At 38.8% G+C, this 16539-nt stretch overlaps 3 protein-coding genes and 1 long non-coding RNA gene across 8 annotated transcripts in view; 2 read left to right on the top strand and 2 right to left on the bottom strand.

Moving 5' to 3' along the window:
- Positions 1 to 928: 928 nt before the first annotated feature.
- adam9b (ADAM metallopeptidase domain 9b) lies at positions 929 to 9574 on the top strand. The gene is made up of 22 exons (XM_032501410.1): positions 929 to 1108; positions 1469 to 1572; positions 1661 to 1737; positions 1847 to 1925; positions 2008 to 2084; positions 2592 to 2784; positions 2906 to 2974; positions 3230 to 3301; positions 3419 to 3588; positions 3717 to 3807; positions 4789 to 4916; positions 5611 to 5782; positions 6188 to 6277; positions 6413 to 6614; positions 6856 to 6964; positions 7227 to 7410; positions 7549 to 7635; positions 7737 to 7842; positions 8513 to 8654; positions 8768 to 8867; positions 9032 to 9069; positions 9183 to 9574. Exons 1-22 carry the CDS (start codon positions 1042 to 1044, stop codon positions 9304 to 9306), a joined length of 2481 nt encoding a protein of 826 aa, XP_032357301.1. The 5' UTR covers positions 929 to 1041; the 3' UTR covers positions 9307 to 9574.
- Positions 6377 to 16539, bottom strand: part of LOC116670806 (uncharacterized) — a 24659-nt gene continuing 14496 nt past the window's right edge. Inside the window, exon 3 of the long non-coding RNA XR_004327126.1 lies at positions 6377 to 6387. This is a non-coding gene — a long non-coding RNA (uncharacterized LOC116670806). The remainder of the gene's footprint in view (positions 6388 to 16539) is intronic.
- On the top strand, positions 10079 to 13412 carry pstk (phosphoseryl-tRNA kinase). 4 transcript variants are annotated; one of them, XR_004327119.1, is made up of 7 exons: positions 10079 to 10367; positions 10851 to 11106; positions 11313 to 11514; positions 11625 to 11700; positions 11795 to 11888; positions 11972 to 12241; positions 12449 to 13226. XR_004327119.1 is itself a non-coding variant. In XM_032501453.1 (6 exons), the coding sequence occupies exons 1-6, from the start codon at positions 10140 to 10142 to the stop codon at positions 12187 to 12189; spliced, it is 1074 nt and encodes a 357-aa protein (XP_032357344.1). In that variant the 5' UTR covers positions 10079 to 10139; the 3' UTR covers positions 12190 to 13226. The 4 variants fall into 4 exon arrangements, 3 of the variants coding, with proteins under 3 accessions (XP_032357344.1, XP_032357345.1, XP_032357346.1); XM_032501453.1 differs by having other exon boundaries at positions 11972 to 13226; XM_032501454.1 differs by having other exon boundaries at positions 10081 to 10358; positions 11972 to 13412.
- On the bottom strand, positions 12692 to 16504 carry LOC116670774 (zinc finger protein Pegasus). 2 transcript variants are annotated; one of them, XM_032501444.1, is made up of 4 exons: positions 16463 to 16504; positions 15977 to 16133; positions 15703 to 15888; positions 12692 to 14686 (listed from the first exon to the last, which is right to left on the bottom strand). In XM_032501444.1, exons 2-4 carry the CDS (start codon positions 16110 to 16112, stop codon positions 13764 to 13766), a joined length of 1245 nt encoding a protein of 414 aa, XP_032357335.1. In that variant the 5' UTR covers positions 16113 to 16133; positions 16463 to 16504; the 3' UTR covers positions 12692 to 13763. The 2 variants fall into 2 exon arrangements, with proteins under 2 accessions (XP_032357335.1, XP_032357334.1); XM_032501443.1 differs by lacking the exon at positions 16463 to 16504 and having other exon boundaries at positions 15977 to 16456.

Here is a 16539-nt window from a genome sequence, read left to right as displayed (position 1 = left end):
AACACCAAACCACTTCCGCACTAAAATAACGCGATAATTCCAAAGCAATTCTCGTTATGGCTAAACTAGAAACCATGGATGTTATTTTACAAACACGGAACATATTTGTTCCTCTTGTAGATTAAGTAAGAGCTTTTAGGATACTTTTCAATGTAATGACTTATAACAATTATCAATGTATACCGATTATAACATGTGAAAATATAAAACAAGTAGGCTATAAAAAAAAGTTTGGTCTCCAATTAGAAAGCAGAGTTTGGGAAAATCAATTTAATTATGTTATAGGCTAGGCCTACACAGGATCAACCAGAAATCATCAAGACCTGAATATTGTTTACTAATTCAAGGGTTGCCAATCAGGGTAACGATGTAGTCGGAAAAGAGTGGATAATTTAGCATAGGAGGCGATACGTCTAGAATGGAAATGTAGAAAATAATATTAAATTGTCAACATCGGAGGGCAAAAGCATAGTATGGAGGGACATATCCAAACATTGGCAACAATATTGCTCCATGAGTTAGGTGGTAATAGGATCAGATATGTGCTTAGTGGAGTCACCATGAAAGGGAAGAAAAATATGTTAACATTTTAGGAAAACACCGGTCTCTCCTAAAAGTAATAGGTTAAAATAAATATAATAATATATATATATATATATATATATATATATATATATATATATATATATATATGCTAGTAAGAAAATTCCACATGTGCACGGATGACGTCAAGATTATTGTCTTTTTTTAATTTTTGTTTTATGTCATGTCTGTGTCTTCTGATTGGACCTTTAGTCTGGCAACAAAGTTAATGAAGATGATGATGATGAAAATAATAGATGGCAATTACCATCAACTGCCGTAAAACCCCAAAGAAGAAGAAGACTCATGGCAAAGACATCCCTGGTCCGTGTCCTGTTGTTAGCCACGCCCATCGTGACGCACCTGGACAGATCACTCGGAAACAAAGACACTTGCGTTCTTTCCTAGTAAGATAGAAATACCGTATGCCGAGTTGGGGATTAACTTAATACTTTAACCATGATCCGAAAATACATCGTATTCGCTGTGGTTTTGTTGTATTTTGTTTCTGGGATTGACAACACAGGTGAGATACAGGTGATCTGGGTTGTGTATTTCGATGGACTAAAAAAGACCGTGTTTTTCGTCTTTTGTAAACAACACATGGTTACGTTTTGAGGGTTTTTTTTGCAATCAAGTCTGTTTGTGGTCTACAAAAGATAGTTAATTTGTATGATCAACAGTTCTTCCTTTTTAAAGGGACCAAGGGGTTCCCAAGAATACAGTAACTCCCAAGACAAATACCTCAATATTTCACATTTCATTTCCCTTTTTGTATGTGGTTAACTTATTTGTGTGTGTTTTGTTTCCTGAGAAGAAAAAAAGCATTAGTTAACCACAGAATACCTCCATTTTTTTAGTTTCTCTGTGATCACTTTCCCTCCAGACATTTTCAATGGACTTCCATCACAACTCTCCAGGTACTCCATTGTAAATCCTCAGGTGATTCACAGAGGGACAAGGAGCATCAATAGATCACAGTCACAGGAGGTAGGTTAACAACCCTGGTTAAATCCTTGTAACTAATATTTTAATATGACAACATCAAGAAGGCTTTCTTGTTTTTAATCCATTTCAGAATTATGGAGAGGAGACAATATCATATGCATTCAACATTAACAACATAAAGCACCTCATTCATCTTAAAAAGAACAGGTATGCCCAATTAGTATTTAATTTAATGAAACTGACATTATTACACATGACATTATTTTTAATCCTACAGATGAAATATCCCATGTGTTTTTTCTTCTCTTCTCGTCAGAGACTTTTTACACCCAAACTTTGTTCAGTATTCACTTGACGCCGCTGGTAACCACAAGCCATCATATCCAAAACCACATGTAAGTCAACACTTGCTCATTCTGTTTTTTTGGCTTGTTTGAACTTCAACCCTTGAATTTGTTTATACTTTTCATTTTCCAGGTGCATTGCTATTACCATGGAGAAGTGGAGGGACATGAGGATTCAGTGGTTGCCCTCAGCACATGCTCGGGCCTCAGGTTTGAACACCTCTCTTGCTGTTTCTACTTTGTCCTTTTGAGCTAGCGCTGAGCTCTGTTTCATTATTGACATGTACTAACTTTAAGGGGAACCATATCCTGATTATGTGGTCAGCTTGTGTTATAGTTCCACAATGTATAGTTGTTGTATAGTTATAATGATCTAAAGCAACAAAGGCACTTTTATTGAAGTTTTGAAATTCCAGAAGTCGGACAATTTTTCACCTCAGACATTTATTTTCTCACTTATTATGAGGAAGTGTGTTGGGTTTATTGGTTTGAAGGATCTTTTTAGTCCACCTTAACCATGTTTACCAAATCAGATAGATAGTCTGATTGATTAACAGCTTGCTTGTACAGTTCGTGATCAGTATATGTGCCTTTGTTCCTCAGTATGATGGACCAGCCATGTAAAACCAGTGTGTGGGAATGCAGTGCCACACCCAGGCTTTGACACAAATTGAAAGAATGTATCTAATTGTTTATATGCTATGCACTTCTCTGTAGGGGTGTAATCCTCCTTCGAAATGAGAGCTATGGACTTGAGCCTGTGCCACAATCTGCTACCAACGAACACTTTCTGTACCTGCTGAAAGACATTCAGTCCGAGCCCGTCACTTGTGGGGTTGTCGGTGAGCCTGCATCAACTCAAAGCCATGAACCCTTTGAGCTTGGAAAATCGCTGACTTCACTGCTACGGGTTAGGATGCTCATTACCCTCACCGGAATTTATATGTATAGTGTTAACCCTTTTTTTTAAACATGGAAAGTGGGTGAGGGTCTTAGGGACTGATTTTATTCTTTACCGTTTGTTTCAACAGAGGAAGCGCAGTGACAACTTACCTGAAACCAGTTACGTGGAGTTAGTGCTGGTTGTTGATCATCTCAGGGTGAGTCAGTATATCCATTTCCTAATGCACTGGTATGTAAGTGAGAATTAATTGCTGCAACCGGTTTGGGTTTTAGACTAGATGCAAGCCAATGAGCACTTTTGCCATACTTATAGTGACAAATCAGCCTGTAAAAGTTAGTTAGGAATGTGCTTTTCCCCATCAAATGTTGCAGTGCTTTTCCAATGCTGTGGAATATAGTGCCAAAAGTATCAGTAACTGTAAGGAAATAATCTTCTATAATTGCATTTACAGTACAATTTTAAGAAACAAAATGAGACAGCGGTACACGAGGAAATGGTGGAAATGGCTAATCTACTCGATGGGGTGAGATTTTAAGTTGTTTGTGAAAGAAAGTATGTAAATATGCTTAATTCTAATTCATTCTAATGTGATAGTGCTATGCTTTATAATCTGCTGTTTTTGTTTTCTGTTGTATTCTAGTATTACAAGCCGCTGAATATCCGTGTGGTGCTGGTGGGCCTGGAGATTTTTAAGGATGCTAATCCCTTTAATGTGGAGGGCTCTGCAGGAGATGTGTTGGGGATGTTTGTCAAGTGGAGGAAGACTGTACTGTTACCGAAGATCAGGCATGACATCGGTCAGCTCATTGTGTAAGTTAACTTGTTTGTTTTTTTAGTTATATGATGACATCAGATTACATCGATGTCCACATACCAGGAATCGTTTTAAAATGTTGAGTCAAGTTTGTGACTTATCTCTTTGTCCACTTGTATACCAGTGGTCTCCCCCAGCCATACGATGGACACATATTGGGTATGGCCTTCGTGGGCACGGTCTGCTCTGCTGCGACTTCTGGAGGAATCAATGTGGTTAGTTTTACTCCCTTTTAACTTCTATCACCAGCTGACTACTTAGTGCTTTGGCTGCATGAGTGTTTGAGCTGAAACTGATACTCTCTGCATTATTTAAGGTAAGCTCTATAAGTGCAGCTCATTCTCTAATTAACAAAGGAATTAAAACAGGTTAGACCTAAACCTACACACACAATATATGCTGTATATATAATTAATATCGATAAGTAAATTGTAATGTTATGTTGATTTTCATATTACTCTTTATTGTGTGTCCGAATATTTGGACAAATTATATTTTGATGCTTTGGCAGCATTGTTATTGAAACTTTTAGGCCAACCACAACTCACTGAATTGAATTACAACTTGAACAAGGTCTTACGAAACACCATGGCCAGGCAACTTTGTTTGGATCATTGAATTCCTTAGATCTTTTTGCATTGTGATGCCTTACAATGTTTTAATATACATTGGAAGTCACTCTGACAGGAATAATACTTTTTTCAGGTAACTTAAATGTATCGTAGGTAAGTTTTGACAATTAATGTAATGTGTACATTACCGGTCAAATGTTTGGGGTCACTTAGAAATTTACATTCCACTCCATTATAGACAGAATACCAGCTGAGATCAGTTGCATTGTTGTTGTTTTTTTAACCAGGGCAGCAGTTTTCAGATTACATGTGCTTACATAATTGCAAAAGGTTTCTCCAATGTTTTCTCAGTTAGTTTTTAATTTCATATCAGATTAGCAAACCGAGACAAATGTGCCTTTGGAACAATGGATGAATCGTTGCTGATTATGGGCAATGTAGCTATTTCACTAAAGATCCGCCAACCACTCAGATCAGCTGGTATTATATTTATAATGGACTTTTGACCAGTAATGTATATATTTTTAAATGGCTGACTAACTGAGGGATTTATTTCCTAATTGTATCTTTAGGTATATTAACTTAAGAAAATATTAGCACTGCATTTATTGAGTGTGTTTTCAGTTTAACAACAACCTCGTCACTTCTGCATCCGTTGTGGTGGCCCATGAGATGGGCCATAACCTTGGCATGAATCACGATACTAGGACCTGCTGCAGTGGAGGAAACTGCATCATGGAAGCTGCTGTTAGGTAACAAATCTTCCACTCAATATTTATGTACCCCTTGTCATGAAATCAAACAAGCAATAGTTAAAAATCCTGTGGTAAATATATACATATCTGTGCCTGCCACAATGCCTTATAGGCTGCTTTTCTGCCCTGAAAATTAAAAAAAAAAGTCTTATGTGAAATACTATTAGGGTTTTTTAATGTTTTCAATTAAGTTGGTCCTTAAACTTACTGTACAGGATTTAACCTGTCAAGCGCAACATGCTTCTGATATAAATATGATTATAGCCTTTTTTTCCAGGCAGTTCATATTGTACTAAAAACAACAATTGCATATGCACTCCATTCATCTAAATGTAAATAAAAAATCTTTTACATGTTTAACTTTTCTCTATCAGGTAGGATAGAAATCCTGTAGCCTAATGTTATTCAACAAAATGTGAACTTTTGCTGATGTTTGCTAAGCAACTCTCAATATCCATGAAAGATTTTTTTTTTAACATCTTTTTGGTGTTTTGTGGCTTCATACTTAATTAATATAACTAGGTTGTGTTTTTGTACAAGCTCACAAACTGCTACGTAATGTAAAAAACTACAAGTTAATGTTAACTTGACAAGGAAAAATGTCCTCTGCTCAATGGTCAACGATTGTTTAGTGATGTGAGGCCTGTCCAATTGGATATTTTCATTAATGGTTTGTACTGCTACTCTGTAGTGGTTCCAGCAGTTTCAGCACCTGCAGCCAAGAAAACTTTGTGCAGCTGATCCTTGGTGGAGGAGGTTTGTGCCTGAAAAACCCGCCAGCCCCATCAACTGTGGTTGGTATTGCTGTATGTGGCAATGGCCTGCTGGACAAAGGAGAGCAGTGTGACTGTGGCAAACCTGAGGTAGAGTCCTGCCTGCCCAATAAACTCACACATAGAAAGTTACAGATTATTGTATTGGAAGAGTATTTTTCAAAGGGTTATTTTACTGTAATGTAACTGATAGTAGTTTTCACAATTAATATATATATTCCTGTCATTTTAAGAAACACTAGAGGTTGAGTTGTAGAGAATATTTTTGTAATTATTTTTTTGATTTGCAAATTAATGATGTTAAAAGTCGTAATCACTTTCTTTGTAAATCAAGAAGAACACAAAGACATTTTGCTTTCAGCTTTACAGACACTAGACACATTGTCATGTTACAACCTCACTGACCTTTGAATAAAAAAAGTTTAATTCTTGAACTTTTTCTTTCTTATTTTAATGTAATGGTGAGCAGTTTTTCTATTGTTCTATTTTGTACAGGAATGCAACAATAAATGCTGTGATGCTGCCACCTGTCAATTTACACGGGGGTCTGCCTGTGCTCAGGGGGGCTGCTGTGACAACTGTCAGGTCAGGGTTATGTTGGTCTTAAGGCCAGAGTTATGTGGCTTATGAATGCACTGAATAGAAGAAATCGGTTGTACTTGGTAAAACATTTGCATTTGCAAAAGAAGAGTGGGCTATGTGATTTATTTTTTGTTTCAGATCAGAGTATCTGGAACTGAATGCAGAGAGTCCGTCAACACCTGCGATCTTCCTGAATACTGTAATGGAACGAGTGCATTCTGTCCCAGAAATTTCTATGTGATGGACGGCCTTCCCTGTGAAGACCGTCAGGCTGCTGCGTACTGCTATGAGGGCAAATGCCAGACGTACGATTTCCAGTGCAGTAATCTCTTTGCACAAGGTACGTTCAATAATGCTCAATTCAAAGACTTTTGCAAGTAAATAAACACCAGGAACTGTGAAGTTTGTGTACTTTAAGTCATCATTTCAGGCTGCGAGTTGTGTCTTGTGCCAGTCAAACATGTAACTTTTGATTTGCTTGTGTAAAATGCTAACTATGGATAATCCAGTCAAGAATACATCAGCCCCCTTGGCAAGATATTAATTCCCTTTTCTTGTCATTAATATTTTATCTTTGGCAGCTACAGCAAAAAAGGCAGAGGATATCTGTTTTAGGATTGCAAATATTAAGGGAAATGAATTTGGAAACTGTGGAATAAATGGCAACAAACTTGTCCCATGTAGTGTAGGGTAAGTACACTACTTTTTTAATAAGTGTGTGTGTGTACGTACGTGTGTGTGTGTTTGTGTGTGTGTACGTGTGTGTGTGTATATATACTAAATATGTAGATTTAAATAAGGGACAGTTATTTTTATGATCATCTGGCCAAAAATCGTATTATCCGTCCTAGGTTTGTTTTTTCACAGTTTTAGAAAGCCTTCTAGTTTGATATGTACATAGTATGGTCATTTTAGACAAAATGAGAACTGACAGTGTTCTCCTGCACTGCAGAAACTCCATGTGTGGAAAGTTGCAGTGTGTAAATGTGAACCTCAACAACGATATCCCTGCTGGTGCCCAAGTCAGCATCCAAAAAGTCCAAGGGTCAACATGTATTAATGCAGACTTCAACCTTGGTACAGATGTGCTAGATCCTGGCTATGTTAAGTCTGGCAGCCCTTGTGATAAAGGAAAGGTAAGCAGAGAGAATTAATGTCAACAGGAATGTGATTGTACTTGTTCCAAGACAGTACTGTCATTGTGAAAGTGTAAACAATGATGGTGTAAAGATTCATTTTGATTGCATCAATAAATCATAAGTCTTCCCTCTCAGACCTGCATAGACTTTCAGTGTGTGAATGCTTCTAATCTGCTGCCCAACGTGAACTGTTCTGCCCAGACCACCTGCAACAATCAAGGGGTGAGATGGAATTGTCTTTACACTTTTTTTTCTTCTTTTTTTTGCTTGATTGCCAGCAAATAATGACAAGTCTGATTTAGTGGTAATAATGTTTTCTTCAGGTATGTAATGACCAGGGGCACTGCCACTGTGCAAACGGGTGGGCCCCACCTAACTGTGACAAGTCGGGGCGAGGTGGCAGCATAGACAGCGGTCCTGCTCAGATAGGTAGGTTTAAATTGATTTTATTAATTTACATTTCAAGATATAGTACACCAAAGTCAAAGGCATTCTACATGTACAGTTCACCTAATTCAACCAAATTCATAAGCTCTAATTGGGGCAATATGTTAAAATCAGCCACGACGTTCTGCGAATGCATCACTAGATCCACAGTTATGTAATGCAGTAGTCCTTTGTTAAGCTTCATATTACTCATAAATTAATCATTCTGTCTTCTGCTGGCATGGCCATGGTAGCAATGGTTTCTTATGGCATCTGTTGTTATAGCTTATAGCGTCCAGACCTAAATGTGTGGCGTTTTTTTTTTTTTCTTGGATCATTTTAGTAATTCTGAAAATGTATCAAGCCAATTTGTCCATTTCCCCAACTGTATGCAATCAAAAACCAGAAACAATGTGTTCATTCACTGTTAAGTGTCTTCTCAGAATGCAATGCTTTGCATAAAGAACTAGAAGTAACCAGATATTTTAGCTGTTATGCTAGCATTTTTTTATATATATATATATATATATATATATATATATATATATAATATGGTGAATCCAAGTTGTCTCTAATGCACACCGGCTGGCCTCCTGATTTATTTAGTTTTAAGTTTAAATGTACTTTGTTTAAGACACTCTTTCTTTTTCACGCATGATCTTTTCGCCTTCAGACTACTCCCTCAGGAACGGTCTGTTGATCTTCTTCCTGTTGGTGGTTCCTGTTCTGGTCCTTTTCATTCTGGTGCTGCTCTACGTTTTCAAAAGAGACTCCCTGGACCCGTGTCTAAAAGGAAGCCGCGCTAACCGCCTCAAGTAAACATAATTTTACGTTAAAAATAGAAGGATATATTTTAAAGAGTACAGTTGCAATGTTTTATATTTCGATTAAAAGATCCTTGCTATTCATGAGCTTTCTGCTTTTACAGGTCACGTAATGCTAGAAATGGAAATACAAACGTGCAATCAAACAGCACTGATCAGAAAAGTACCACAGCCCAGCCTCCATTACAGGCGCCTTCTAATGTGGTAAATATGTGTTGTTTTTCTCAAAGACCATCACTGCAGGGAATGTAGTGCAATTTATTTTCATTACCTGGAAATTGTCAAACAAAAGGAAAGGGGTAAATCAATTAAGAGGTACATCTTCAGCTTTGCAGATTATAAGTAGTTTTTTTTTCTTTTAATTCCAGCCTCAATATCCACCAACTACTTCAGTTCCAATTTCTGGGTATGAACTTTTTTTAGTTAACTGAATTGCCAAACACATATTCAAATTAAGGCTTTAAATATACAATCAAACCTGTATAAGCGGTTTAACCCAATTTGCACACAACCTGTCAGTTTCAGGTATGGAGAACTGGATTATTGGAATGCAGAAACAAGCGCTGACCTTGCACAACCACCAGCTCCTGCGCAGGGCCCCGGAGTACCGAAACCAATCCCAGCCCGGCAGCTACCATGTTAATTTTTATTTTTATACAAAATGTTTTTATTTGAATTGTGAATGTATGGAGTTTACTTCAGCTTGACACTGTATGAAGAGACAATTATAAAACACTGTGATAACAGTAGGCTCACAATAGACTTTGACTGTTGACTGTAGTAACATGGTGGATAAGGCTGGTAGAGGTGTATATACTTATTGAAATAGGTGTTATTAGATTCCTGTTCATCACTTATTGGAAATACTCATGGGAAATACTTGCACAAATTATTTTAAAATTATATTTTTACAAATCAAAAAAATACTATGTTTAAAAATATGCTAAAGATTTTGATTTAATGAATGTCAATTGTAATAAAGAAATGTATCAGAAATGTATCAGTGCATGTGTTTTCTTGGAACAGTATGGTAATGCATCTGTGCTATAAGTGCTGTCCTCTTTTGTTTCGCTATTGTAATGTAATACAGGAGAGGCAAAAACTAGTGGCAGAAATATGCATGAAGCAAGAAAATATGGAAATGGGCCTAAAGTAAAAAAAGAAAAGAAAAATGTCCTTGCTTTTGACACTAGATGTATCAATGCTCTACCTGATGATGCTCTAGGGATCCGATCATCTTTAAGGAGCATGGGGGGACTTGACTAAGTGCTTTTCAATTGCGTGTCCCGATTTCACTTGCCTCGCTTTGACTTTGTGGGATTTTATTCTGAAACTAGCATAGCCGGAAGTCACGTGTTTTACTCTTGTTTTGAAGTGGCATGATGCGGAAGTTAGCTGTCAACTGGTCAGTCCTACTGCAACCACCGCAGCAACGCCGTATTTAAGCGGAGTTTTGAAGCGGATCTATGGTAGCACATGGCAGCAGAAGAAGCCGGAGGGGTCAGCCGCTCTCCGGCCTGTCTGTGTGTCCTCTGCGGGCTACCTGCTGCCGGGAAGTCCACGCTGGCCCGCAAAGTCCTCCGCACCGCTGCTCTTCACGGATGGAGAGCCACTGTTGTGCCATATGACGACCTGATCCCCGAACATGCTTTTCAGACCAGAGTGGAGGAGGATGGTGGCAACCTGCAAGAAATAGTAAACGCAGTTAAGCTACATTTTTCTATGCGAATTTAGTATGTAAATTGATCACATGTTCAAAGAGTTGTGTCAATATTAGTTAATTGTTTGGGAGTATTATGATACAGGAGAGAAAAAAGTTTATATTTATTGTTATATTAAGTGTTATATTAAGTTATTTGAGGAAAAGTGCCACCAAAATCACTAGTTGCAGCTTCTCCCATGCAACTGTTTTTCTAGGTTTTTATGATTTAACAATATGTTTTGGACTGTTGGTCAGACAAAACGACCAATTTGAATATGACCATCAGGCTCTGTAAACTTATTCTTTTATGACATTTTATAGACCAAATCATTAACAAGTAGGCTGCATGCTGTACTCACTATAAGGTTCCAGAGTCATTTTCCTCATTTAAGTTTCAGTGATATGTTCAGAATAGTTTTGTGCAACAACACTGTAAATTCAATTTCATATTTGATTGGTTTACCTTTTTTTTTCTTTTTTTCTAGCACAAGGAATGGAAATCACACAGACAAGCAGTGTTGCAGTGCATTGAGCAGTTCTTGGAGAAACCTCAACTTTTGGCCGAGCTGCCGGTCAGATGTCAGATCGACAGTGCTGCATGGCAGCGGTGCATTCGAGCGCTACTGCAGCCTGAAGCTTTGGACCCCTCACAGGCTGAACGGGCACCCCTTCTCTTTTTACTAGATGACAATTTTTACTATCCAAGCATGAGATATGAAATGTACCAACTTGCAAGAAAGTGTAAGCACTCCATTTTCAGTCTATATTATAGGACACTAGTTTATGTTTATAAAGGACCATTTGGTTTCAAGTCTCTGCAAGTACCAGTGGCTGGACGATGAGAATGATTCAATATAAAAACTCTGGGATAAAACACACAAAATCACTTTTAAGTCTTTTTCAACAGTGTCCCTGTGGTTGAACTAACTTGTCTGTTGTCTTTTCAGATTCACTGGGTTTCTGCCAGGTTTACCTGCAGTGTGATTTGGAGTCCTGCATCAGCAGAAACCAGAGCAGGTCTAAACCCATACCCACTGAGGTAATATTGGAGATGGTGAAGCGTTTGGAGTCTCCAAATCCACAGAAGAACTCATGGGAGACAAACAGCATTTTACTCAACACCACAGACGATTTGTCCAAATGTGACATGTAAGACAGCAGAGTAATCAGTTTTTAAAACTTAATTCACAAGCATAAATCGGGTGTTCATGTGATGCCTTGCCTATGTCTGTTTCTCTTCCTGTCTGGCTTATCTTTAGCCAGAAGGTGATGGAGTTGATCTCCTCTGCACTGAGCAACCCGCTGAGCCCGGCTGAGGACAACACTGAACAAAAAGTGTGTCAGCGTAGCTCCCATCAAATCTGTTAATAATAGACTTTAAAGATGAAACTGCAGACTGTATTTGTGTTGTGGTTTTCATACTGTACAGGAGGCGGACCGCCTGAAATGCGCCACTAATGTGGTTCACCAGACTGACCAGGCCTGTCGACGCCATATATCTGAAGCCATGAAGACTGCCAGAGGTCAGTTGTTGTGAGCTTCATTATCGATACTAAACATTTGCCATTTGAAGCCCAGCGTAACAATTTTTTCACCTTTACTTTAGAGAATCAAGTAGCCCCTAAGCACATGAAGTCTTTGGCTGCTCAGCTGAATGAATCCAAGGCAACATTTCTTCACAACCTCCGGAGACAGTTGCTCCAGGAAGCGTCTTTTGCTCAAGAAGAGGACATTGATGTGGAACGTGTGGTGAAAAGAGCAGCGGACGTTTTTGATCACGAGAAAAAGGAAATTCTGTTGAGAATCATGAATGAAAATAGCTGACTTGAATATTTTCCTGAATTTTAATAAAGACAGATTTAATTGCATCAAAAAAGTCAGAAGTAGGGCGCCAGGATAGCTCAGTTGGTAGAGTGGGCACCCATATATAGAGGTTTACTCCTCGAGGCAGAGGGCCCGGGTTTGACTCTAACTTGCGGTTCTTTGCTGCATATCATTCCTCCCTCTCTTTCCCCTTTCATGTCTTCATCTGTCCGGTCAAATAAAGGCCTCAAAATGCCCAAAGAAAATAATCTTTAAAAAGTCACCAGTGAATAAATGACATATTTAATTAAATGTAAATAAATTGTACTTTTAGTGGTTTGCTGGTAAAACATGGAGATGTATGCACCCTATTATTTTATCTTATGAATAAAAGCTTGAAAATATATTTTTAATCACCAAACCTTACCCACCCATTTTAAACTTAAGATACAGTGATACACTTGTCATCTACACGGTATCTGCCAATCTGGTGTACGTACACAAAAGAGATGAGAGCTCATTTATCTCAAATTTTTACTTTCTGTCCATAATAAGATAATTACATACAAACAAGTATTTCCTTTGAACCCCGGGATTCACACAAATCAAAAACTATTAAATTTAAATAAAAAGTAACATTACTTCGTATTACATGTTAGAGTCACAGGGATCTACATCAATTAAATATTTAGTATCAACATCTGCTACTATACACATAAAAACAGTGCTACAGTGAAATTAGATTTTGTTCTAAAAAGTGGTACCACAAAACTACTCAGGACAAATTATATAGACTTGTTCCATGGGTATAATTTAGTAAGAAAAAAATATCTATAAAATATTACTGATTTGACTGACACCTGCTGCGAGTGAGGTATACATAAATATCAGAACAGCAGGCAGTATTATAATAAATCTGCCTGGACACAAACTCATGAACAGATTAGACAATTAAGCAACATCCCACTTTAGTTTCTCACAGTGTAATGTATCCGTCTAATATTAACTGAGGTGGAAACTTTGGTGTGTATTCAGACAAACAAGCCATATGCAGATGCTGGATAACTGTTTAACAGCCCCATTATGAATACTGAGCTGGAAAAGCTCATGATGTTTACTGTTAAATACTGTTGGTATTTGTTTTAAATGTCTCACATCAAGCTGTCTATGTTATTGTGATTTACTATAGGAGCTGAATGAAATCCTGGTCACTGCAAAGTTATGAGACACAGAAAACAAAATCTTAAAAATATCAGGATAATATGTCAAACAAAAGCAGCTGCATTGACAAAGAAGGATATTAGTAACAATGCCTTAACTAATACTGAATGTAGGACGAGTTGAAATGACACTGCAGAGCTGTTGCAAGATGTTTCTGTTGTTTTGTCCATCCTTTGTAACAATCAATCCAAAACAAATAGGAAAAGCTAAAAACCATGTAGAACTGCAGTACATTGAGTATAAAAGGATAAGGGAATAGTAAACCGTACATAACAAAAAATGTAAATCAGTGTCACTATGTTTAGATGCTGTACAAGCAACGTACTGAAAATAAAAAGACCTAAGACCATATGCATCAATGTTGCTACAAGGAATCACTTTTTATGTTGTCCACGGGCAAAATGGCATGAAAAGTCGTACTTGTCTATGCACATGTGACCACAGATGTTGCACTGGAATGGATGTTCGTAGCCATGACAGCCCATGTGAATGGTGTAGAGGATATTATCCAGAAAGTGAATATCACAGTGCTGGCATTTCTGTAAGAACCGTTGGTCCGGTGTGTTCAGGGCAGGGGTCGGTGTGCTCGGCTGGCTGTTGCTACGGCTCGCAGTAAGAGTGCTCTCAAATCCGAGGCCGGGAACAGGACTGCAACTCCCATGACCTGAGGTGGGAGATTCATTTTTAGGTGGTAAAGTCTGTGCTTCATTTGAACACATGGCGACGTGTTCACTAGAGACCTGTTGTATGAGGATGGGCTTCTCGTCTTTTAGGGACTCCCTGTCTGGGGATGCAAGAGTCTGGGACTCAGGATGAAGGTTGGTTAACTGGCCAGCGAGTGTAGACAGCTGGTCCAGTGGGTTATTAAAAGTCAAACCATTAGCACCTCTGTTGTGAGTGTCGTTCTCATCTACCTTGGGATGGTTATTATACTCACTGCTATTCAAATGGGAGTGGACTTTGTGAGACAAGTCGTTCAGATAATCCGACTTTGGCATCACCATGGAGGGAGGGTTGAAGTTGATGAGTAGTCGCCTGTTGAAGCCCAGTGAGCCTGTTCTCTTCTGTAAGGAGCTCAAAATTCTCTTGTTGGAGAAAGGAGAACGGACAACCCTGGTGGGCAGGAGCTTGTGGCGGCGGCGACGGTGGTGCGACAGGTTGCTGCGGTCGCTACAGCGGAAGGCACAGAGGTCACATTTGTACGGTTTCTCTCCTGTGTGCGAGCGCATGTGGGCTTCCAAGTGGCGCTCGTACGCTGAAGCAAACGGGCACAGCTGGCAGCGATGAGGCTTTTCTCCTGCGTGACAATCAAGAGAGGAAATAATTGCAGTTGTAATATGGATATTAACAAGCGTACTGTACTATTAACGGCTATGGGGCCGTAGGTACAATGTAGCGTGTGTACACTGCACAAGTGTAGGGAATTAGGTCTAAAATAGGGCCCTAAGGCTTGTCAAATCTGACTCCAATTTATTAATTCCCGCGCCTTCTTTTATCAGACCTAAAGGTGCTCTAGAAAATAGTGAGGAAATGTTTGCTGTATGTGACCAAAAATGTTGTAGCCTAAAAACGTGCAACATTGCTTAGAGACCCTTTAAGTTTACCAGAACACATAGATCAATCTGAGACAAAGAGGTCAATTAAGCCAGTTTACTGAAGTCCAGCATCTAAGTCTATAAACATAACTGTGGTTTTTCAAAATGACACTAAATTTCTCTAACTGCAAGCAGAGTATACAGAGCAAAATCTATGTTCTCTGTTCCACTTTATCATATCATATGACACAGCAATGCATACATTCACATACCTGGACTTATATGGTACTCACAGACTACCATCTAACATACGCTCAGTGTGAACTTACAGTATAAGGTAATCAAAGCTTGAGCTAACTAACTGTGTGTTCACAAGTCTACATTATACAGGGAATTCACCTTTAATACTGAAAATAACACATCTAGATTATAGAAGAGTTTCTACAAGGCATTATACAAAATGGGGCAACATTTCATGAACGCCTCTAAAATGTCATCCTTGATTGTCAAGTCAATGTGAGAAAACTGACATGAAGCTAATATATACGGTAGTTGATTGGCACTATTTTCAGCGGAATAAAAGTGTACATTGTCCAAATGTGAAATTTGGCTGGGATCACCCTCAGCTTTCTTAGTGACCCCCACCAGAGGGCCACTGGTATACTGTATAACATCGTCATCTTCATCTTCTGCAGTGTGTTTGGAGTTCCAGGAGTGTTTAATATGATTGTAGTAAAGGCATGGTGTTGCCTTAATGAATTAATGCAGTGTAACTGACCTGTGTGGATGCGGATGTGCTCTATTAAACGAGCCATGCCCTTGTTGGCATAGCTGCAGTAGCTGCACTTGTACTTTCCATCACAGGTCCTCTCCAGGCCGTCCATTTGTACATCTGACCCATCCTCCGTTGGCAGGCTCACCTCCACAGACGGATCCAGACCATTTTGCTCACTCCTGGGCGCAACTAAAACCAAACGCACAATGACTTTAAGATGTGACTCTTTACTTATCAAAGATATATTGCTGTGTAATTTATTGTACTCCATTCCCACCGGCTTGAAACGGCTCCCCCGGCTCTTTTTCTCCGCAAACAGAGCCTGAGATCATGTTGACGTGCTGGGTTTGCTGTGTCAGGTATTCTTGGAATTCCTTCACAAAATCCACAGGCTCGGTCTTTATCTCTTCCATTGTCCTTCTTCTGTATTGAACCTGAAAAAACACAGTGGAGCTTAGTTGACAGACAAGCGTGTGTCAACCCTGCTGTTACTGCTTATAACGTAGCCTACAGTAACGTCGGTTAGTTGCCTATAAATTATGTTGATGGTTAGCTCATAGCTATCACAACAATGCTTTACGTGACGTTGCCCAGCGAGCTCGTCCCCTCACGTTACATTATTTTAATATTATTAACACCGACTATTTAACACCATCCTGAACGCAGTTCGCATCGTGGCTTTTAGCATCTAAGTAACATTATCGTTAAGCAAAGATAAGTGTGAATATTGGGGATAAATTTCCCAGCCATCTAGAGTTGTTACCAAATGCACGCTTCCGTTTTGTTTGATCCGTCTATATTCCGTGTTGCCTCAAACGCAACTGTTGCCTTTGGATACTC

This window comes from Etheostoma spectabile, chromosome 21, assembly GCF_008692095.1.
Source record: "Etheostoma spectabile isolate EspeVRDwgs_2016 chromosome 21, UIUC_Espe_1.0, whole genome shotgun sequence".
NCBI lineage: Eukaryota > Metazoa > Chordata > Actinopteri > Perciformes > Percidae > Etheostoma > Etheostoma spectabile.
Note: the sequence above shows the minus strand (reverse complement) of the source record. Positions and strands in the feature narration are given on the sequence as shown.

Bases quoted from the DNA above. Each gene is read 5' to 3' on its own strand.
- pstk (XM_032501453.1), top strand. From the start codon at position 10,140: ATGGCAGCAGAAGAAGCCGGAGGGGTCAGCCGCTCTCCGGCCTGTCTG. The intron at 11,515-11,624 runs GTAAGACAGCAG...GCTTATCTTTAG, and splicing joins GATTTGTCCAAATGTGACAT to CCAGAAGGTGATGGAGTTGA. The intron at 11,889-11,971 runs GTCAGTTGTTGT...CCTTTACTTTAG, and splicing joins AGCCATGAAGACTGCCAGAG to AGAATCAAGTAGCCCCTAAG.
- LOC116670774 (XM_032501444.1), bottom strand. From the start codon at position 16,112: ATGGAAGAGATAAAGACCGAGCCTGTGGATTTTGTGAAGGAATTCCAA. The intron at 15,889-15,976 runs GTGGGAATGGAG...GTTTGGTTTTAG, and splicing joins GGGGGAGCCGTTTCAAGCCG to TTGCGCCCAGGAGTGAGCAA. The intron at 14,687-15,702 runs GTCAGTTACACT...ATTGTCACGCAG, and splicing joins GCACATCCGCATCCACACAG to GAGAAAAGCCTCATCGCTGC.
- adam9b (XM_032501410.1), top strand. From the start codon at position 1,042: ATGATCCGAAAATACATCGTATTCGCTGTGGTTTTGTTGTATTTTGTT. The intron at 5,783-6,187 runs GTAGAGTCCTGC...TATTTTGTACAG, and splicing joins GTGACTGTGGCAAACCTGAG to GAATGCAACAATAAATGCTG. The intron at 6,615-6,855 runs GTACGTTCAATA...TATCTTTGGCAG, and splicing joins CAGTAATCTCTTTGCACAAG to CTACAGCAAAAAAGGCAGAG.